Genomic DNA, 22,163 nt, shown 5'->3' with positions numbered 1-22,163 from the left:
AGCCCCACCTGGCCACTGAGCCCTTGAAATGTGGCTAGTGTGACAAACGAATGAAATTTTAGTTTTACTTAATTTTAAGTAAAATTTAGGTGGTTGCACGAGGCACGTGTTTGCCTTACTGGACAGCTCAGTTCTAGTTGTCCCTGATCTTCTGGTGTTTCTGAAGGGCGGATGTCTGAGCAAACTTCCGCTGTTAAGCAAGTGAACCCGCACTGTGGGCAAGCCAGAATTTGCATCAAGCTCTGTGGCCCACCAATCCTGTCTTCATCCCACTCATACCATTTTGATGCATTGGGCTTTTGCTTTCATAAAAACTCCACTGATAAGAACTTTCTGCTTTTTAAATTAAAAAAATAGAGTGAGCAAGAGAGAGAGAGAGAGCGCACTAGCAGGGGCAGAGGGAGAGGGAGAGGGAGAAGCAGGCTGCCCACTGAGCAGGGAGCCCGATGTAGGGCTCAATCCCAAGACCCTGAGATCATGACCTGAGGCAAAGGCAGATGCATCACCATGGAGCCACCCAGGTGCCTTGAGACCTTTCTCTTTTGTGAGGTGCCCTCCTTCTTGCCCTGTCATAAGCTCTCCATGAATGAAGGTTTTAAAACGGTGTGCCCAGCTCTGCTCGTGGTGCTGTGAGACACAGAAAGACATTGACCCTGGCCAGGTGGACTGACTGGCTGGGGAGGGATCAGAGCTCAAGCCTGGACACATGTAGTGAAACAACAAGGACTCCGTATCACTCAAGTTTTTCCTGAAGTGTGGTTTTCATACGCTGGTGATATGCAAGGGAACTGTGGGAGGTTAACTGAATAGAGATGTTTTTGGCTGAAACACAGCTTATTCCTCAAAGACAAGGGGTGGGGTGTCTCCAGGATGACTTAATTCAGTGGCTTGACAACATCCCTGAAGACCTAAGGTCTTTCCATCCTTTTGTGCTGCCATCTTCAGTATGCTGGCTTAGCTGCCCTCATGGTCACATAATGGCAGCCACTGCATCAGGAATCACACATGGATCCAACCATGTGCATTGGAAGAAAAGAAGACCATTTCTTCCTTAGTTCTCTTTCCCCCCAGACCTCAATGGCCCCAAATGGCAAAAATCTATTCATAGCAAGGGAGATGGGATTATCAAATTGGCTGAAGCTGATGATGAACAGTGTGGTGCCCAGATGTCTGGGGACTTGTTATAAATGCACACTCTTGGGCTCCACGCCAGAGCTGCTGTGTCACAGACTCTGGGGGTGGGCCCCCCGCAGTCATAGTTTCCAGGTGATTCCGACTTCGGTTTAAGACAACGGCTTGCAGTTCTGTTGGATTAAGCACTCCTCATTTAGACCCAGTATTTTGTAACCCTCCACCATGAAATGAACCTCAGGTCTGTCTGTAACACCTCCCTGCACGTTTGTTTCCCTGAGAATCCATAGGATGTAACAAAGCAATAAAAAGGAGAAATACAGTGACAACAATCGGTAATAACTCAGGATATGTTTCGGTGTGTACACGTACAGACTTCACTCCTGTAGACGCACTGGGCCCTGGGTGGAAGCTGGTGCCTTCATGACGACCAGGGTGCACGCGGCTGCCGTGGGCATGGGGTCCAGCAGCTCAGACACCACTGGCGTTGTTATAAGCAACATGATATTCTGAACTAGTGGACAAGTCCTGGTAACGTCTCAGCTGCGCAAAATAGTCTTCTGTCAACATGCGTGATAGTGTCACTAAATCCAGTGTGTGTTAAGACCGTCCTGAAAAGTTAAACAGAATCCCCACGTGACCCAGTCGTGCCCCATCTGGGTGTACTCTCCGAAGAAGTGAAAGCAGGTACTCCAGCAGGTTCCCACGCCCTGTGCTCACAGTAACACGAGTCACAGCAGGTGACTCTAGGAAGCGCCCAGGGTCTGTCCACAGATGGACACACACAGCGTGGTCCATCCCCATGCGGGAACATGGTCCAGCCTCAGGAAGGGAGGGACACTGACCCCTGCCATGACACGGAGGGACCCCGAGGACACGGGGCTCAGCGAGAACAGCCAGACCCAGAAGGACCCGTCCTGCAGGTCCCCACTCCCAGGAGGGCCCCAGAGGAGTCCCGTCCACACAGACAGGAGGGGGTGGGAGCCGGGGCTGGGGCAGGGCTGGGGGGTCCGTGCTTCATGGGGACAGAGTCTCCGTGGGGGGGATGGGAAGTTCTGGAGACAGAGGGCGGGGGTGTGAGCGTGCTTCATGCAGTAGTGACGATGGGGACTCGCACGTGCATCCATAGTTAGAAAGTAAACGAACAAAAGTTGCTCCACGCCTGGGTGGCTCAGTGGGTTAAGGCCTCTGCCTTCGGCTCAGGTCATGATCCCAGGGTCCTGGGATTGAGCCCTGCATTGGGCTCTCTGCTCGGCAGGGAGCCTGCTTCCTCCTCCCTCTCTCTCTGCCTGCCTCTCTGCCTGCTTGTGATCTCTCTCTGTCAAATAAATAAAATCTTAAAAAAAAAAAAAAGTTGCCCCACACACCTCGTGTTACGGGTGAAGTGAGGTCGGCTGGGGGCACGGTGATTGCACAGGGTTTCCCACACGCACGAATGCCCAGTAGGCTGTTGTGAAGTCCCAGGGGACTTAGAATCATTGGTTGGAGTGAGCGGGAGACTCCCCGTGCTCAGAGTGGGGCGCCCCGCTTTCTGGTGATGGTGCAGCTGTCTGTTGGCTGGTGTCTGGCGGGCGTTTGCATACGACTGGGTTTAGGTTGTGCATTCGGGGCTGGAAGCACAGGGCTGGGCTGCATCTTCCCCATCCAGCAAAGCAAGAGGCAGGATGGATGCCAGTCCTGATACAGTTCTGGAAACTGGGGTCACTTGGTGTATTGGAAAGCATGGTGTCCCCCCAACTCCATGTCCACTGGGACCTCCGAATGTGACTTTATTTGCAGATGGAATCTGGTAATGACGAGGCCATCCTAGGTTAGGATGGGCTGTAAATTTTTTTTTTTTTTTGAGATAGCACACAAGCATGAGTGAGCAGGGGGAGGGGAAAGGGACAGGGAGAGTGTCTCCAGCTGAGTCCCCGCTGAGCGCAGAGCCTGGTGCAGGGCTCCATCTCATGGCCCTGAGATTGTGACCTGAGCTGATATCACGAGTCAGACGCTTTACTGATGGAGCCCCCCAGGGCCCCAGATCGTGTGAAATTTAGAAGAACTGGTGTCCTTCTGAGAGGAGAGAAGCGTGGACACAGACACAGGGAGAAGCCATGTGACAACAGAGGCGGAGATGAGTGTGTGGCTGGATGGGGTTGGGGCCACCCCGTGAGGACCTGGAGGACGGGCATCCTTGCCCTGGAGCCTTCGGCAGGAACACGTGGGCAGGACCCAGCCCACGTCTGATTTGGACATGTGGTGTCTAGAACCAGGAGAGAGCAGGGCCCCATTGTCATCCACTGTCCCGATCCTGGTGGTTTGTTACGGGGCCCCTGGAGACCCACACACTGGCCAGGGGAATGTTTGTCTCCTTTGTAAGTGGTAAGTCTCTGTGGGGTCAGAGCCTCAGAACTGAGCGGTGGACGTAAGGCTTGTATGGGATTCTCAGGTTCACGGCAGGATGCACTTTTGCTCACCAGGAACATGGCTATTGGCCACACAGACCAACCTCCCTCCCCCACGCCAGGTGCCTGCAGAGCTCCCCGCACTATCCCCCTGCAACCCCCTAGGCTGCTCCGCAACTTCTCTGGGAGGGGGGTTTAGAGGCTGTGTGAGCTTCCTGGGTGCCCACGGACTTCCACTGGCTTGTTTTAGCGGAGTCGCCTGGACAGACACTCCCCCTTAGGATCCTGCTGCGGCTGTTCCAGTGCTGGTCAGAAACACTTAGTAGGCTTCAGACCAGAGGCTGGTGCGAGCGATAGGCAGTTTTCTCTTTTCCTCAAACAAATAAAAAAACCTAAGATAGAGTTCAGTACCATAAAATTTGCCCACTTAAATTGTACAATTCAGGGGCTTTTAGTACATTTATAGAAACCCTCACCATGCTCTAATCCGAGAACGTTCCATCTCCTTAGGAAGAAGCCCTGTCCCCATCAGCTGTCCCCCCCTCCCCCGCCCCCGGCCCTCACGGGCCCGCTTGCCCTCTGTGGACGTGTCGCATGCGTGGACTCACACCCCACGTGCCCTTCTGTGTCTGGTTCCCTCCCTGAATGTCGTGTGCTCGGGGTCCGTCCCTGGGACAGCGCGTGGGGGGGCACCTCGCTCCTGCTGGCGGTCGGGGACGCTCCCGCACGTGGGGGACCTGCTACATGGATCTCATCATCTACTGATGAGGACTTGAGTGGTTTCCTGCCATTTCCTTAAAAAATAAAGCCAGTTATGTTTATAACTGGAGTCTGCTTAGAATGTTGAGCCCACAGTCGTGTGGGCCATACGGCAGAGGACGATGTGAGGAGGGGGACCAGGTGGCGGGTCTCCCTGCGGGGAGCGCAGAGAGCTGGGTGCTCGACACATCTCCGCGGGCCTGGCTCACTGTGGGAGCTGGCTCTGTCCCTTCCCCTCCGGGCCGCAGCTCCCCTGCTGGGAAATAGCTCCTTCCCCGTAGTGTTCTAGGGTGGGCTGTGGCCTGCCTGTGCTTCCGCATGTGCCCAGGGGGAGGTGGGATACAGAGCCACGTGGGGTCTTTTCCTGACCTGCGTTAGTGTGCCGAGGGGCTCTCACCGGTCACCACACACGGGACAACCTAAGTCACCGGCAGAGTCTGCTTCCCCGGCTCCGGGCTCCGAGGCTGCTGGTCGGAGGTGCAGGTTCACGGGGCGGGCTCCTGCCAAGGCTCCCGGGGTCGGGCAGGCGCTGCAGCTCTCCGATCCGTCACTCTGAGCAATCCTGGTGTCTTCCTGGGACACCCGTCTGGGATTTAGGGGCCAGCTACAGGCTCTGGGGGCGGGATCAGGTGCACAGACCTTCAGCGAGGCCAGCATCCAGCCCAGCACAGCCGGTGTCCGGTGGGTGGTACTTCCTTGGTGGAGGTCATGTTCCCTGTTGACCCTAGGCTGAATCTGACCTCTGAGCTTTGACCCCTGCTGTCTATTTAAAAGTAAAACTTCGGTTTCTGGTCACTATTAACAAATTACGAGGTTTCACACCAAAGCCCCTGGATTTCTGGTCTCTTTTTTTAAAAAAATCAGGTGTCTGGTAGCACTGAGCCCCCATGGCTGTGGAATATGCTGTGTAGGCCCCCACCTGTGGTCGTGCCAGAGATGCCAGGGCCTGAGGGCATGGGTTCAAATCCTGCCTCCGCCACCTATAAGCTTGTGGCTTTCATTGAGCCTCCTTGGACCTGTGTTTCCTGAGGGCTAACAGTTGTCCCTGTGGCACAGGGACATGGGGATGGTGCCTTGAAAGTGCTGATCAGTAGGGACTGTCAGCGTGTGCAGGAGCCTGCCCTGGCCGGCTGCCAGCCTCCCCTCTCTGGCCCCTTTGGCATTTGAGTTTGCAGTCCTTGTTCCCAGCCCTCCGGGGTGCCCCTGTTGTATCCCTTCTTGTGTGAGCTCCCATCTTTCCAGCACAAGTAACTCATGCTCCCCACCCTTCACCAAGAGGGGACTGGGGGCACACTGGAGGATTTCAGCCTCCCAGAGAGGACTGGACTTTAATTGGGGTGAACTTGGGGGTGGTATGGGAATCAGAACCCTTCATCCTGGGCTTAGAACACTGACACCCACTGCACAGACTCCATACCTGGAGGGAACATACCTGTTGGGCAGCCAGCATCCCACCAAAGCTGTCCCCTCAGTGAGAAAATCCACTCGGGGTCAAGGACTGCAGCAAATTCCCTGTGAGGTCCCAGTTGTCTAACACATGCCTGGCATATAGGCCATGCCCATCCATCTGTCCATCTGTCTATCCATCATCCGTTCATCCACCCATCTGTCCATCTGTCCACCCACCCATCCATCTGTCCACCCATCCCGTCTGTCTTTCCATCCATCATCCATCCATCTATCCATCCATCCATCCATCCATCCGTCCATCCATCCTGTCTATACATCCACCATCCATCCATTATCCATCCACCCAACCGTCTAACCATCCATCCATCCATCATCCATTTGTCCACCCATCCCCTGTTCATCCATCCATCATCCATCCATCCATCTATCATCCATCCATCATCCGTCATCCATTTGTCCACCTGTCTAACCACCCATCCATCCATCCCCTATTCATCTATCCGTCATTCATCCATTTGCCTACCTCTCTGTCCACTGACTCATCCATCTGTCCATCCATCCCCTGTTCATCTTTCCATCCATCATTCACTAATCCATTATCCATTTGTCCACCCATCCATCCATCCATCCCCTGTTCATCCATCCATACATCATCCATCCACCCATCCATCCATCCATGGTCCCTCCTCTATCCATCTGTCCATCTCTCTTATCTGTCTATCCATGGTCCATCCATCTGCCCATTTCTCTATTCACCCATCATATATCCACCTGTCCTTTATCCATCATCCATCATCCATCCATCCATCCTCTCTCTATCCTCTACCTATCCACCCCCATCCATCCATTATCCATCCAACCATCCATCTGTCCATCCATCCATCCATCCATCCATCCTCTATCTATCCATCCACCTATCTTTCCATCATCCATCCATTACCCATCCATCCAACCATCCAGCCCTCCATTCATCCATCCACCATTCATCCATCCAAGAGAAGGTGAGAAGATCTGTTCACTCCCTACTTAAAAGTCTCTCATGGCTCCCCAATGTATGTAGCGTGAAACCCAGCCCATCATCACAGCTCTGGGGCCTTGCAGCCTCCTTGCTTATGTCCTGTCATCTCTCTTTGCTCCTTGATTTTCTGCTCTAGCTGCATTGGAGTGAGTCTGTGGCCTCTCCATGCTTGTTCTCACTTCTGAGCCTTATACTTGCCATTCCCTTTGCCTGGGTCTTTGCTTGGCTTGCTTCTACTCTTCCTCTGGTCACTATCTCAGTTAGCACTCACCATGTAACAAATAATCCCACAATCTAGTGCAGGACAACAAACATTTATTATTTCTTGTGCTTCTTCATTCACATGGTGATGGGCCAGTGTCAGCTGGGATGATGGGGACGGGCCATGTATCTGTCCTCATGGAGCAGGCTGGCCTGGCAGGGTCTCAGGTACCTGAGACCAGTGAGGGACAAGATCCAGGGCATAAGTGACCTTTAGACCTTGACTGAGTCACCTTTGGTGACATCTCTTTGGCCCAAACAACGTTCCATGGCCACCCCTAGGGCTTGGATGGGGGAGGAATGGCTTATGACTGTGTTTTACAGTCTGTCAATAGCATGAGGTTTCTCTCCCAGAAGCAGCCACTATAACCTGCTAGAATTATTCATCTATGCTCGAGCAAACATACACACGCACACAGTATACACATGCATGTGTGCACCTGTTTGTCCTTGACCCTTTGTGCATGTGAATGGTGACTCACCATGACCTCTGTTCTATACCTTGTTCCTGCTACTTAATGATAGACCTTGGAGATAATCTCATATAAATATATAAAAAATTCTTGTCTTTCTTACAAATGCATACTCTTGCATTCCAAGAACCACGATTTGCTTGTGTTTAGCAAGAATATAAGGCACCCAGTTAAATGAAAAGTTCCAGTGAACACCAATAATTCTTGGTATAAGTATGTCCCATGAACTGTTTAGGACATACTTACACTACGAAAATATTCATTGTTTAGTGGCATTTCCATTTGAACTGGATCATGAATCTGACACACTGGATGTGTTGAGTTTTAGGATGTCTCTGATTTCTTGCTGATTTGTTCAGTGCTACGGGTCCCAGCAGAACAGGAGGGTGTGTGCGAAAGGTGTACCTGAGGGGAGACTGAGGGGAGACTGAGGGGGGCAGGACGCACAGAGGAGGGCCAGGCATGGGGAGCCAGCCGCTGGGGCCAGCATGAAGGGCAGCATGGGGGCAAAGGGAGTGGGCGGGCGCTGACCCACCAGGGCATCTTGCAGGCAGCACACACCTGCCCGCCCGTTCCCCTTCCAGTCCTGCAGACTCAGAGCCCCATGGAGGGCAGGACATGGGCTGCCCCACACCGCAACCGGTACACACACCCGCAGCCCCTGGGCTGATGTATCTGTGGGGTGAAGTCCTAACATGAAGTTCCAAGGTCAAAGTGTGTGTGAATTTGTGATTTTTTAAAAATTGAGGTAACATTTACAACAGTTACTCATTAACCATTTTCTATCCTGTTCTATTCTGTTCTATGCTTTTATTTTAAGTAAGGTCTGGGCCCAACAGGGGGCTTGAGCTCATGACCCCGAGATCAAGAGTGGCGTGTTCCACAGACTGAGCCACCCAGGTGCCCCCCATTACCCTTTCTCAAGTGTACATATGCTTTAATGGTATTTAGTACATTCACAAGGTCACGCAACCATCAGCACTCTCTGGTTCCAGAACATTACCTCATTCCAGAAAAACCCATTCCCATCAGCGCCGACCCCTCTCCTCCCCCAGCTGCTGGCACCTGCCGGCACCTGCCGCCACCTTTCTGTCTCCGGGGTTCACCTGTTCGGGAGGTTGCACACGCATGTTGCAGGGTGCACGGTGAGGGGTGCTGCCATGAGGCCATTGGTGCAGTACGGCAGATGCCCCAGCACCCAGACGCTGGCCGGAATGAGGCTTCTGGCCCGGGCTGGTCCCTGATGGCCTCCTTTTGCAGCGGTCGAAGCAGTCGGGGAGCTCTGCCGCTGTTTCTGCCCCTGTTGTCCCTCAGCGTCATCTCTCAGAGATTCGGAAACCCCTTCTGTGGGGGCGGCGGCCTCGGCAGGGGTCGGCACGCTTCCCCTGGAAAGGTCCGGACAGTCCGAGGTTGGGTTTCATGGGCCAGATGGTTTCCTCCCTATCTGCCTGCAGGCCCTGTGCTGGGTGTGGGGGCCTGAGTGTGAGCAAGAGCCTTGCCATCCTGGTCACCCTCCTGGCCCTCCTGGACTCATGCTCTCATGGAACGGAAAGTGAGAACTAACAGCAGACAGTTGGACCAACAGCAGCCTGAGCCTGGAGGGATCGGTCAGCTTCCGGAAAGCACTTGCTTAGCGTCCGGGAAGGTGGCTCTGAGGACGTGACTGCTGAGCCTCCAGATGGGGAAGGAACCTGTCTGCAAGTTGAGGGAAAAGGAGGGCAGCAGGCGCAAAGGCCCCGGGGCAGCAGGGCAGGATGTTGCCGAGCATGGGGCAGGGCTGCAGCCCAGTGGGGGGCGAGAGGAGAGAGAGCAGCGCTTGCTGGAGAAAGGACTTGGGTTCACCTATCCCCCGCCCCGGACCCCTCTGGGCTGGTGCTTGGGGCCCACCTGCTAACGGCTCGTTCTCTCTCCCCTCAGTACATGGGCTGCATCGAAGTGCTGCGCTCCATGCGCTCTCTGGATTTTAACACCCGCACCCAGGTGACCAGGTGAGCCTCGGACACCAGCCGCTGTGGGGCCAGGGGCTCGGGGCAGCTGGGGAGGCCCGATGAGAGGCTTCGGAGGTGGCTCAGACAGCTTGCCCTGGGAGCCCAGGATGAGAGGCGCTATGAGGTTCCCTCCTGCCGCCCGGCTTGGGCAACAGTGTGGCGTGGACTTGGAATGGCCTTGGGGTGGGGCGCATGGTGTCTGAGTCCCCATTCTGTCCTGCCCTCCAGAGGCCCCTGCTCCCCAGGCCCTGGATTTTCTCTCTCAGGTAGAGAGGATGCCTGGTCCCTCGCGGTGTGTGGGACCTGCGGGTGCTGGATCGTTCCTGGTTAAGACTCGGGTCAGGGCCGACAGGGGCTGGGAGCCTGTCCAGGGCGGAGACAGCATCTCTGTGGTCCCTGCTGTCTTTGGGGCAGAGAAAGCACGGTGACCTCATGGTGCTCTGAGCTTCTGGGAACAGTAACGAAGGGTTCTGGGTACAGCCAGGGCCGAGCCCAAAGGGAGAGACGTCTTCTTACCTGTGAGCAGTAGACATGAGAACACTCCGCCGAGATGGAATTCACGAGCCAGCAGCTCACCCGCTAGAGTGCACAAGCCGATGTGTTTTGGTTTCTTCACGGGGTTGTGCAACCACTCCCTCCCCAGTTCCAGAACATTCCATGAGCCCAAAAAGAGGCTCTGTCCCTATCAGCGGTCACCCCCTCTCCCACCCCTCCCCCATCCTCCGCCCCCACTAGCCCCCTTCCCATGCGTGGAGGAGCCTGGTCTGGACGTGTCACACACATGGACTGACACCCTGTGTGGCCTCCTGTGTTTGGTTCCCTCCCTGAGCGTTGTGGGCTCGGGGTCGTCCCTGGGCCGGTGTGTCGGGACCTCGCTCCTGCTGGGGCCGGGGACGCTCCTGCGCATGGGGGACACCTGTGTATCTGTTCACGGGTCGGTGGTTATCACAACTTGAGCTGCTGTGAACAGGTCTTGTGTGGATTGTGTTTCCTTTTTCCTGGGTGTGTCACCCGGATGTGGGGGGCTGTGTGCTGACCCCACGTCTCGCTGTTTGGAGACCTGCTGGACCATTTCCAGGTGGCAGCTCCGTTCACCTTCCCGCCGGCTGGATGCGAGGGTCTGGTTTGTTCTCATGGCACCAGCGTTTTCCGGGCCCGGTGTGGTCTGACTCAGGGTTCCGTGACGTCCTGGCCCCCTGGGGCGTTGGCAGTTTCCCAGCAGTCTGTTGCTTATTGTCTGGGGGATCCCAGAGCAGAGTCACCCTCTCACGCCACAGATGGGGATCTGACGGGCCTGTGGCCACGCGGAACTTGGGGTCCAGGCTCTGGGGCTGTGGTCATCCCCTGTCTGTGTGCTGTGGTCTAAAGTTGGGCTGTGGTCCAGGGATGCGTTGGTCACTGAGAAGGGAGGCGCTAGAGGGTGAGAGCCAAGGGTGGTGTGTGTGGGGGGGGATCCGCAGGCATGCACGGGGTGGGGGCTAGTAGCCCTGATCCAAGGCTCTGTCCCTTCCTCCCCTTTCCAGGAGCCCTAGCTTCCTTCCTTCCTGTGAGCCCGTGGCATCTGACCCCCACACTCTGTGAGCTCTTGCCTCCTCCCCAAGCGCCCCCCCAAGCTCACTGAGCCCCCTCCTCCCTCCCCCCCATGCAGGGAAGCCATCAACCGGCTCCATGAGGCGGTGCCTGGCATCCGGGGCTCCTGGAAGAAGAAGGTGGGTGAGGGGCTCCCGGTCCCTGAGTGGCACTGGTGGGCGTGGCTGGAGCAGTGGGGGCTGGTGTGGCCAACCTTGGGCCCCGCCCCAGCGCCCCCCCACCCCCGCAGCCTTGCCTTCTGCAGCAGCGCAGGGCTCGCCAGCCTGCAGGCCCCACACTGCCCTCTCCCCCGTCCCCACCCCAGGCCCCCAACAAAGCGCTGGCCTCCATCCTGGGCAAGAGCAACCTGCGCTTCGCCGGCATGAGCATCGCCGTGAGCATCTCAACTGACGGCCTCCACCTCTCGGTGCCCGCCACGCGCCAGGTGGGTGCCACCAGCTGCGGGGCCGCCCGGGGTTCTGGGGGAGGCTGGAGGGGTGCTGGGTGCAGGGCCGCGTGTGGACGTGGTCACCTGGGGTGTGCAGAGACTCCACCCTGAGCCAGGAGCTGAGCCGCCCTCATGGCAGGCACAGTGCCGGGCTGTCACCAACCACCACGCCCGCACAGAGACTGACCCGGACGTGGGTTCTGCAGTGCCAGGGGGAGGGCCCTGGCTTGGAATCTTGGTGGAAACCAACCAGTGAAGTGAGGGAATAATTACAAATCCCCAAAAGGAGCATGGGGCCCGGCAAGGGATGTTGTAGGTGTGCAGTAGGCTCTGTGACCAAGCAGGGGCCTCATGGAGGGCTTCCCAGAGGTGGTGACACTAGCTCGGAGGGAGGAGGTGAGCAGAGGACATCCCAGGCAGAGGTCCTCTGTGGGGAGACAGAGGTGGAGAAGTCACAGACTTGTCGAGACAGCACTGTGACCCTGGAGAGTGCTGGGATGTGAGGCTGTGGGGGCACACGGCGGGAGGGAACCCAAGCCAGGTTGTGTGTGGCGGACCTGGGGAGCCACTGACTGCTCCCTGGGTCACAGAGGAACCTGAGCACTCAGGACAGCCATGGATGGTGGCAAGCGAGCACGCAAGCGAACATGGAAACGAGTGTGCAAATGTGCACACAGGACAAGCATGCAAACGAGGGGTGCATGCATAAGTGAACATGCAAATGAGCCAAGCCATGCAAATGAGCATGCAAATGGGCATGGGGCTGGGGGGCATTGTGGAGCCTGGAGCCTGGGGCGGTCCTGCCTGTGTCTCTGCCTGTGAGGCGGCCCTGGGTGTGCCCAATGATCCCGCCGCCCCCGGTGTCGTGTGCGTGGACGTGCAGGCCCACGTGGGGCATGTTAGGGTGTGGAGAGGGCTTGAGTGTGTCCCGGTGTATGTGGTAGTGGCTGTGTGTCTGGACCTGTCCGCATGGGGGCATCTGTGCAGGGAGGAGTGTGTCTGTGTCTCTGTGTGTGACTGTGCGTGTCTGTGTGTCTGTGGGTGTTGGGTGTGTTTGCACATGCTTGGGGGTGGGCGTGACCTCTGCACCCTGCCCTGGGGGCCGTCCCCATCCAGGTGTATTTCTGGTCCACTCCCCGTGGCCCTGGCCCGTGACCACGTATGTCTCTCTCCGGCCAGATCATCGCCAACCACCACATGCAGTCCATCTCCTTCGCGTCGGGTGGCGACACGGTAAGGCCGGGGGCTGGGGGTGGACTCATGCCCCCTCTGTCCCCTGAAGAGGGCCCAGCACCGCTGGATCCGGGGGTGGCCTCCTGGCCAGGGTGACCCCTGCCCCATGCTCGCTCTCTTTCCAGGACATGACGGATTACGTAGCCTATGTAGCCAAGGATCCCATCAACCAGAGAGGTGAGGTCCCGGTGGGGGTGGCTGGGGGCCCCGAGGGCCAGGCTCATGGATGCCCCATAACATGCCGCCATCCGCAGCCTGCCACATCCTGGAGTGCTGCGAGGGCCTTGCCCAGAGCATCATCAGCACCGTGGGCCAAGCCTTCGAGCTGCGCTTCAAACAGTACCTGCACAGCCCCCCCCGGGTGGTTGTGGCCCCGGAAAGGTACAGGCCCGCCTCGTCCCGTCTTCCCGGGGATAGCGTGTGCCCTGACCGAGGCCAGGCGCCCGGGCCCCGTGCTTGCCTCCTCCGCGTTGGGGGCCGTCTCCGCTTTGTCCCGACTTTCCTCCCTGTGCCCCGTGGGCTCGTGGCCCGGCCGCCGGGCCCGGCCCCTTGTCTGGGAACCTGGCACAAACACACCGGCTCTGCCCCGGCGGGCTGAGGCGAGCATCTGGGGAGCCTCTCTGGGCGGGGACCCCCGCTTCTGCAGAGGGCCAGAGGGTCCATGCTCTCGGCTGTGCGGCGGGACCGCCTGTCCTGGCCGCTGTGGCAAGAGCAGCCGTGGGGGTGCCTCGAGGGCTCCCCAGGCTGAGGGCGAGCAAGTCTGTATTTACAGACACAAAGTTTGGACTTGACGTCACTTTCACATGTCACCAAACATTGTTCTTTTGCTGTTCTCTGAATCATTTAAAAGTTCTGTGGCTTAAAAGAGAAGAATCCATTCTTAGCTCCTGGGCCGCCGCCTATGGGCAGCCGGCCAGATCGCAGAGCCCCGCGCTCAGCTGCCTGGCACGCGAGGTAGCAAACCGCCAGACTACGTAGTGGGTAAACCCTGTGAGCCATTCCCGAGAGTGGAGTTCGCAGGGACAGACTGGGCTGCGGGAGTCCTCACCCGCGTGCCGGGAACCCCGTCCCTGTGGGCTCACGCCTCCACACACACGCACGCCTCCCGGGCCTTGCAGGGGCTGGGGGTTTGGGGGCCGGTCCCCGCGGCTTCCCCTGTTTTCCTCTCAGGACCCGCAGGGCCAGAGGGCAGGGCCGTGGCAATGCTGACAGCACTCCCACCCTAACCTCGGAACTGGCTCTGGGTACAAACTTGGGGCGAGCGTGTCCCCCCACCCCGCCAGAGCAAGGACCACTGTGGTTTAGCAGAAGCGCTGGGGAGCTCTCGGGACCCCGGTGTGTAGAGGAGGAAAGAGCGCCTAGCTCCCCCCACAGCCAGGCCGGGAGCGTCAGAGGCCTGAGCCGGAAACTCAAGCCGCAAGGCCTTGGCACCCTCTTGGGGGTCCCCATTCTCTCTATCCCGAGTCCTGGGGCTCCTGCCTGTGCTCCCGCTTGCTGTCTGTCCCCAGGCTGACCAGGCCAGAGGACGCGGCCTGGGGGGATGAGGAGGAATCGGAACACAATTACTACAACAGCATCCCAGGGAAGGAGCCGCCCCTGGGCGGGCTGGTGGACTCCAGGCTCACGCTAACTCAGCCCTGTGCCCTGGGGGCCCTCGGCCAGGTCAGCTTCTGTGGACCTCATGGGCTGGGCCGGCTGGGGTGGGGGGTTGAGGGGGGTTGTCCCCAGGCGCTGACTTCTCAGGCCTAACCCCAGCATTTCCTTTTCTTTCTCTCCTCTGTGATCAAGGTGGCGGGTCCTGTGCCTTCCTCCCTTCCCTCCCCAAACCGCACAGGGCGTCCGGCCCTACTCCAGACTCAAAACCCTGAGTGGATTCTCGTATCCACAGTCTCACCAGGGCCATGAAAGGGGCGTCCGGGGTGGTACCAGGAATCTATGACAGGGAGTCCGACTCTGGGGTCAGGAGGACTTTCAGGAGGAAGCAGCATTTGGGCCCAGCCCTGACGGGTGAATAGGAGTTGCCTGGGAGAGCCGTGCGGGGAAGGGCATCCAGGTGGGAGGAACAGAATGTGGCAGGAAGGTGCAGCAGGCAGCTGAGGCTTCGGCAGAAGTGCGTGGAGGGTTGAGGAGGGCAGTGTTGGACCCAGGGACGGGGGCGTCCCTTGCCTTTGACCTATGTCTCCAGCCGTGCAGGAGGGTGGGGCTCCAGGCGAGGGGACTTGCCTGTGGCTGGAGGACCCTCACTCTCTTTTTCAGGGGGCATCTCCTGCTCGAAGGGACACGTGCAGCCTGCCGTGGGACCCAGGCGCCTCCAGTGCTGGTAGGTGCCCCGCCCCGCCCCGCCCCGCCCCACCTCTCTCTTCACTTTGCCCTGTGAGACCGAGCTCACTCCCTGCTCTTGGGGTTAACGGTGTCAGTTTCTTTTTATTCCGCACAGACTACTTTCTCTGCATTTTGGGCAGAGGTGCTGTATTCCCCTGGTTCAAAATGCTGGGGTGTAAAAACGCCTTCGGTGAGACGTTGCTGGGCACCCCTGCCCCATCTGCCTCTCCACCTCCCCCGGCCGGCCACCACTGTCGTCGTTGCTGGTTTCGTTTTCCTGGCATTTTCCGCATCTATTGCGGCCCGTTCACAAGTGCGTGTCGTTCTCCACGATCTCACGGACTGTGGGGGCTGTGCTCGCGTCCAGCTCACTTCCCCACGCAGCTGTCCATCCTGGGGTTCGCTCTGCGCCTGTCCGTGCACACGTCCTCACCCTTGTTCTCCGCAGTGGACCACTCTGTTCTGTTTTGCCCCTGCTCGGCTCGGAAGTGGGCTGGACCTCCAGGTGTGTGCTGTGATGACAGCACGGGGCGGGTTAGGGTTCTCAGTAGGGTCCGTCCCCCGAGTGGCTGCTCCTTCTGTTTGGGTAGAAGTCCCGTCGTTGTGCACCCATCAAGGTACAGTGGACTTTTGTTCTGACAAAACGATTGCGTTTTCAGCCTGTGAGCCTCTCACCCCATTACACGTAGTTGGAAGTGACCTGCCTTCCCCTTGCAGCCAGGAGTGTTTTCTTGCACACTTGGTGCGACGTGCAGAGGTGCTGGCCCTCGAGGTGTGTCGGTCCGCGCTCACCACGGCGTCCGTCCACAGGGCTGCGGGCTTGTGCCCAGACCCCACAGCTCAGCTTGTTCTGCTCGCGAGGGCCCTCCTGCGGGGCACGGAGGGCCTTGCGGCTGTGTTTGCCCTGCGGAGGCCGAGCTGGGGGACGGCCAGGAACAGTCTTCGTCACACTCCCAGAGGCTGTGGGGCTGTCCGCCCACCAGCCCCGCTGCAGCTGCCTGTTTCCCCCACAGCCTCACGAACATCTGTGCTGGGTTTGGGGTCGTTTCTAGATCTTTCCTGGTAATCTGGGCGTCTTCGGCGCTCCTAGCACGGTGTTTAAAGGCCACTTCTGTTGTTGGGCGCCCTGCAGGTGCCCAGCTAAGATCGCGCCCTGGTACCTGGTCTGACTGCCCCGCGTCTCCCAGCCCCAAGCCTCTGCATGCACTGCTAGTGCTTCTGGTTATGCCTTTCCCTGTTGTCTAGCTGAGAACTCCTACCGCTATGTTCATGCCCCAGCTCTGATGCCCAGGAGTTTGCTCTCAGTCTGGATTCCTGCAACCCAGGCTTATTCCACCGGCTCTGGCTGTGGTAGGCTGGGAGAATTTGTCCCTCTCCAGGCAGGCCAGGAGGCCTGCCCTCTGCCTATATCAGCCACCCGGGACCCACACGTTGTCAGCACTCAAATTGAATCATAATTTTTTTTAGAGTATTAATTAATTAATTAATTAATTATTTATGTGAGTGAGCACGCAAGCGGGGGAGGGGCAGACAGAGGGGGAAGCAGGCTCCCCACTGAGCAGGGAGCCCAATGCCGAGCTGGATCCCAGCACCCCGGGATCATGACCTGATCTGAAGGCAGACGCTTAACTGACTGAGCCCCCCAGGCGTCCTAAATTCTAACTTTGGCGATACTGTTCTAAGGTTGTAACCCTCAGCCCTGCTTATAAAGGATCTAACCCTAGCTCCCCATTTCACAGAGGAAGAGACGGGGGCGCAGAGAGGTTAGCAGACCTGCCCATGTCCACAGAGGACAGATGGGGCTGGCGTGTGAGTTCACATGTCCCGGAGGGTAAAGATGTCACTGGCATGACGTGGATATTACAAACCACAGGGCTCTTGGGCTGGACATGGCCACACAGTGTATTGAAATCATGATTTCTCTGCCAAGGATTAAAAACAGTGACATTTAGAAACGAACAGACAGTTCTGAGAAAAATACACGCGGATGCCCTTTGACCCTGGGACGAGAAGCTCAGCCTTGCTCAGGTGCGGGAAAAGGAAACTGCCGTCCCCCAGACGCCGCTTCCCGCCTCTCAGCCCAGCAGACCGCCCCCGGCACCTGGTAGGACACGGTGGCCGAGGCCAGGGGCCTGGTCAGGCTCTGGCAGATTCTGAGCGGCCACAGGGGAGGAGAACTTTGATGCAATGTGGGTTTTCAGCCACGACAGCGCTTCACACACTCACAGTTAAGGAGAGAAGAAAGGAAACCCTAAAAGAGCACAGGCACACGATCGAGCGACCCATGTGTTGTGTGGGGAACGTAGTTACAGGGAGACCAGTTTCACTGTGATTAGATTTTGGATGTGCGCATTAGCCTACGCGTGGGGCTTTCTGCTACCGTCCTGCCTGGTGGCAACGTCCCTGCCTGGGGGGGCCCTCCAGAGCCCGCAGCCCCTGGGGGGACGTTCCTGGGGTCTGTCACTCCAGGCGGTGCTGCACGCGCCTGCAGCTGACCCTCCACTCCTCCTGCGCTCCCCAGGCCCGCCGGGGGACGGCTACGTGCAGGCCGACACCAGGGGCCCCAGAGACTACGAGGACCACCTGTACGTCAACACACAGGGCCTGGACGCCCCGGACGTTCTGCAGCCGGAGGACAGCCCCAAGAAGGATCTGTTTGACATGCGTATGTGGGGACAGGCCAGCCGGAGGGGGGAGGTGTGCCCCTAGCAGCCAGTGGTCTGATGGGGGTGGCCCAGCCTTCTTCCCCTTGGGACTTTGCAAGTTGGTGAGGGTAGGGTGAGGGGACTCCCTAGTCCGATAGGGGAGGCTCTGAGCCCCCCCTCCCTGGGGCTCTGAAGTCTCTTGGGGGTGACCCAGTTTCCTCTCTGTAGGGGTCTCTAATCTGAGGGGAAGGGCATTGAAAGAGTAGCTGGTATGAGGGGGGAGGCTCAGGCCCCTCTTCTCTATGGGACGCCTCTGTCTCTTGAGGGAGGCTTAGCTCCTTCCCTCGGGGTCTCCTCAGCCTGATGAGGGTATTTTAGCTCCTCCATCGTTTGAGGAAGTGGGCCCAAACCCCTTCCACTGGGAATCCTGGCCTGATGGGGGAGGCACCCTTGGGGGGACCACTCCTTTGGGTGGGAGGACCCAGTCTGGTGGGGGCAGGCCTAACCACATATCGATAGAGTGAACAGCGGATGGGGGAGGCGTTTCCTTCCTTCCCTCTGGGATACCCTGGCCTGACAGAGGACTCAGTCTGATGGAGGAGGCTTGTGTCCAAACAGCCCCCTTATCTGCCACAACATCAGTGCCATCCTCTTCCACAAACACCATGGGGCTCTTGGCTCCGTGCTGGCCCACGCAGGGTCACTTCCCTTCCTCAGGACACCTCCCTAGTGGGAGATCCCCAAGAACCAACCAAGCCAGCTGGAGATTTCTTCCTTCCCAGAGTCCGCCAAACCCCCTCCCCCACCTCTGATGTGGCACGAGCTGAGGTCCTTTGGGCACCCACCGTGCACCAGTCAGAGGACTAAAAGCGTGGCCCCTGCTGGCTCACAGCAGCCCTCAGATGGGAAAGGAGGTGCTCCTGTGGGAGCTGCTGCTTCTTCTTTTTTTTTTTTTAAAAAGCTTTTATTTGTTTATTTGACAGAGATCACAAGTAGGCAAAGAGGCAGGCGGAGAGAGAGGGAGAGGGAAGCAGGCTCCCCGTGGAGCTGAGAGCCTGATGTGGGACTCGATCCCAGGACCCTGAGATCATGACCTGAGCCGAAGACAGCGGCTTAACCCACTGAGCCACCCAGGCGCCCCACTGTGGGAGCTTCTGAGGTCGGCTGTCCCCTTAGGGGGCACGATGTCGCAGCAACCCCAGCGAGCCTTCCATTGAAAATTCTGGGTCTGCGTCTGATTTGTCCAGCCTGGGTCATTGGGTGGGAGGGTGAGATGAAGGTGTTGACTGGCCAGGCCTGGTCGTGTGTCCTGCTGGCTGGAGGCTGGGTCAGCTGCAACTGGACCAGCGAAGGAGTCAGGCAGGAGGGGTTCCCGAGGAGCAGAAGGGGAAGGAGTGTGGGGGCACAGGACACAGCTGCGCCAGGGTCGGGGTCAGGGCTGGGGTTCTGATCTGTGCTGTCCCACGTGCAGTTTTACGAGGAGGAGACAGGTTCTGAGAGGGCGAATGGCCTGTTTGGTGTTGCACTGTGCTGGCCATGAGCCTCAGAAAGCCTCCTCAGAGCCCAGAAGCTTGTCTAGGGGAGTGCCGGAGAGAGGAATGCCAGCCTGCCTCCTGCCACCAAGTGCACTGTTGTATGGAGCACAGTGTTGTATCGGGGGCTGGCCGGGGCCATCAGGCAATCAGTGAAACAGGAGGTAGACGTGCTGGGAAGTGAGCCAAAGTGACGAGACAAGAAAACGAAGCAGGTGTCCACACTGGAGAGAGAGAAGCTCTTTATTTTCATATACCTAAAACTCTAAGAGAATATCCCACATAACTAGACCCCAGGGGACAGTGAAGAAGGCACCACCCAGCACACACACGGAGCACATGCGCACACCCACCCAGCACACACCCACCCGGCACACACGGAGCACGTGCACACACCCACCCGGCATACACGGAGCACGTGCACACACCCACCCAGCACACACCCACCCGGCATACACGGAGCACGCGCACACACCCACCCAGCACACACCCACCCGGCACACACGGAGCACGTGCACACACCCACCCGGCATACACGGAGCACGTGCACACACCCACCCAGCACACACACGGAGCACGCTCAGCACGCAGCCGGGCAAGGTCTGATGCCCTGGACGCTCGGTTCCCAGGAGTCCTCCCCTCCCCTCCCCTCCCCTCCCAGCCCAGACCCCTCCCTCTCCCACAGGAGGCAGCCGCCCGCCGTTGCCTCCTGCACGTCGTCCTCGCCTGCAGGGCCCTTCGAGGATGCTCTCAAGCTGCACGAGTGCTCTGTGGGGGCGGGCACGGCGGCGGCTCCCCTTCCCTTGGAGGACCAGTGGCCCAGCCCCCCCACCCGCCGGGCCCCCATCGCCCCCACGGAGGAGCAGCTGCGGCAGGAGCCCTGGTACCACGGCCAGATGAGCCGAAGGGCGGCGGAGAGGCTGCTTCGAGCCGACGGGGACTTCCTGGTGCGCGACAGTGTCACCAACCCGGGGCAGTACGTCCTCACCGGCATGCACGCGGGGCAGCCCAAGCACCTGCTGCTCGTGGACCCTGAGGGCGTGGTAAGGCGGGGCACAGGGGCTGGAGGCGGGGCCGGGGTGGGCGTGGCCGTAGGCTGGGGGTGGGTCCGCAGGCTGGAGGCGGGGCCGGAGGTGGTGGAGGGGCGCTGAGGGGGCGGGGCCGGAGTGGGGGGGTGGTCCGCAGGGGGCTGGGGCGGACGCGGCCCTGGCCGCCCACCTCAGCCTCCTTTGGGTTTAATGAAGTATTTTCCGAGTTGCAGAGCCTTTGCGCGTGCAGGTTCCGTTCTCGCGACCAGGTGACTCAGTTACAAAGCGGTTCCGCTGTAACACGGGTCGTCGTGTCTGTAGAGGGTTCCCGAGTCCGCACAGCATTCCGGGGGTTACGAGGCCTTTTCCAGTTTCAAGGCCTTTCAGGGCTTACAAAGCACTACATTCAGTGCGCTTTTCTCCCACGGTCCACCCGCACTGTGTGGCTTACAAACAATGATGTCTTTGAGTGGTAAATACGATGTTTTTCTTTTCCAGCGTGTTTTAAGGCTCACAGAGCATGTTTCCATTTACAAGGAATTCTGGGGTCTCCAAGTTACTGGATGTGCACTTTTCTCTCACTTTGACGCCTTTGAAGCCTGCGTGTTTTTTTTTTTTTTTAAGATTTTATTTATTTGTCAGAAAGAGAGAAAGAGTACACAAGCAGGCAGAGAGGCAGGCAGAGGCAGAGAGAGAAGCAGGCTCCCTGACGAGCAAGGAACCCCATGCGGGACTCAATCCCAGGACGCTGGGATCATGACCTGAGCCGAAGGCAGCGGCTTAACCCACTGAGCCACCCAGGTGTCCCTGGTTTTTTTTTAAAGATTTTATTTATTCACTTGACAGAGATCACAAGTAGGCAGAGAGGCAGGCAGGTGGGGGTGGAAGCAGGCTCCCCCGAGGAGCAGAGACCCCGATAGGGGGCTCCATCCCAGGACGCTGAGATCATGACCTGAGCCCAAGGCAGAGGCTTAACCCACTGAGGCCCCCAGGTGCCCCGAAGCCTGTGTGTCTTTTAAACCTGTCTTTGAGCGGCATGATAGTTTTGCTGGGGGTTTTCCCCTCTCCTTGAGGAACACGAAACAGGATGCCGCTTACCATTGCTTGGTATTCTCAGTTCGTAAAGCGTTTTGGGGTTTGCAGAGCACTTTTCAGTTTACAAGGAGTTCTGGGGTTTATGAAGCATTTTCCAGTGTCCAAGGGCCTTGGGGTTACAGGGTATTGCACAGGGGAAGGAGCCTGGGGTGTTAGGGTCTCCCCAGGTGCTTTGATGGCATCCAGCTGGGACCTCAGAACTGCCCCGGGAGCTCCATCCGCTCTCTGTCTCTCCGAGGGGGTCACACTCTCGCGGTGGGGGCGAGGCTGTGGGGCCTGTTCTCAGTTCCCCTTGTGTGGCTCTCCTGTCACCTCAGAACCTCCTGGGCCCCGTTCCCTCTTGCTAAGTGGGTCTACCGGATAGGGTCCGCAACTCCTAAAGCTCCAGAAACTTGGGAGCTTCCTCAAATACTTGGTTAAAGGGCTGACTCCAGGTCCCAACCCTGGAGAAACCTATTTCTAGAGAAACCCTATTTCTAGAGAAATAGATGCTTTTGCCACAGGGCCCAGGAGTGTGCCTTCTGAGCCTGCTTTGCCCACGAAGCAGGGGGCCGGAGGGTTCCCGTCCGGGCTGGGTCCAGTCCTCGCCCGTGCTGATGTTCAGGTTTTCTCATTCCAAGAGGCAACAGGTGGTTCTCTGCTAGGTGTTCCCAAGAGGTTCTGGGAGTGCCTGGCCAGACGGCAGCCAATGGAGTGGTTCCAACAAGGGCGGGGTCTTCTGAGATGCAGGTGTCGTGGGGCAGGCTCCTGCTGAGGCTCGGTGGGGAGGACCCGCTCCCCCAGGTCCTGGAGGTGCCGCAGCCCTTTGGTCTCTGCCTTGCCGGCTTTCTGTGTCCAACTTTCCTACTCTTACAAGGACATCAG

General features: G+C 58.2%; 1 protein-coding gene across 1 annotated transcript in view; it reads left to right on the top strand.

Moving 5' to 3' along the window:
• Positions 1 to 22,163, top strand: part of SHC2 (SHC adaptor protein 2) — a 28,875-nt gene that overhangs the window by 3,899 nt on the left and 2,813 nt on the right. The window contains exons 2-11 of the mRNA XM_032847046.1: positions 9,357 to 9,427; positions 11,076 to 11,136; positions 11,322 to 11,441; positions 12,624 to 12,677; positions 12,803 to 12,854; positions 12,932 to 13,058; positions 14,186 to 14,339; positions 14,934 to 14,997; positions 17,521 to 17,664; positions 19,909 to 20,219. Of these exons, the coding sequence (XP_032702937.1) occupies positions 9,357 to 9,427; positions 11,076 to 11,136; positions 11,322 to 11,441; positions 12,624 to 12,677; positions 12,803 to 12,854; positions 12,932 to 13,058; positions 14,186 to 14,339; positions 14,934 to 14,997; positions 17,521 to 17,664; positions 19,909 to 20,219 (1,158 nt within the window). The remainder of the gene's footprint in view (positions 1 to 9,356; positions 9,428 to 11,075; positions 11,137 to 11,321; positions 11,442 to 12,623; positions 12,678 to 12,802; positions 12,855 to 12,931; positions 13,059 to 14,185; positions 14,340 to 14,933; positions 14,998 to 17,520; positions 17,665 to 19,908; positions 20,220 to 22,163) is intronic.

This window comes from Lontra canadensis, unplaced genomic scaffold (assembly GCF_010015895.1).
Source record: "Lontra canadensis isolate GAN:19392208 unplaced genomic scaffold, GSC_riverotter_1.0 scaffold184, whole genome shotgun sequence".
NCBI classification, from domain to species: Eukaryota; Metazoa; Chordata; class Mammalia; order Carnivora; family Mustelidae; genus Lontra; species Lontra canadensis.
This window is presented reverse-complemented; position numbering and strand designations above follow the sequence as displayed.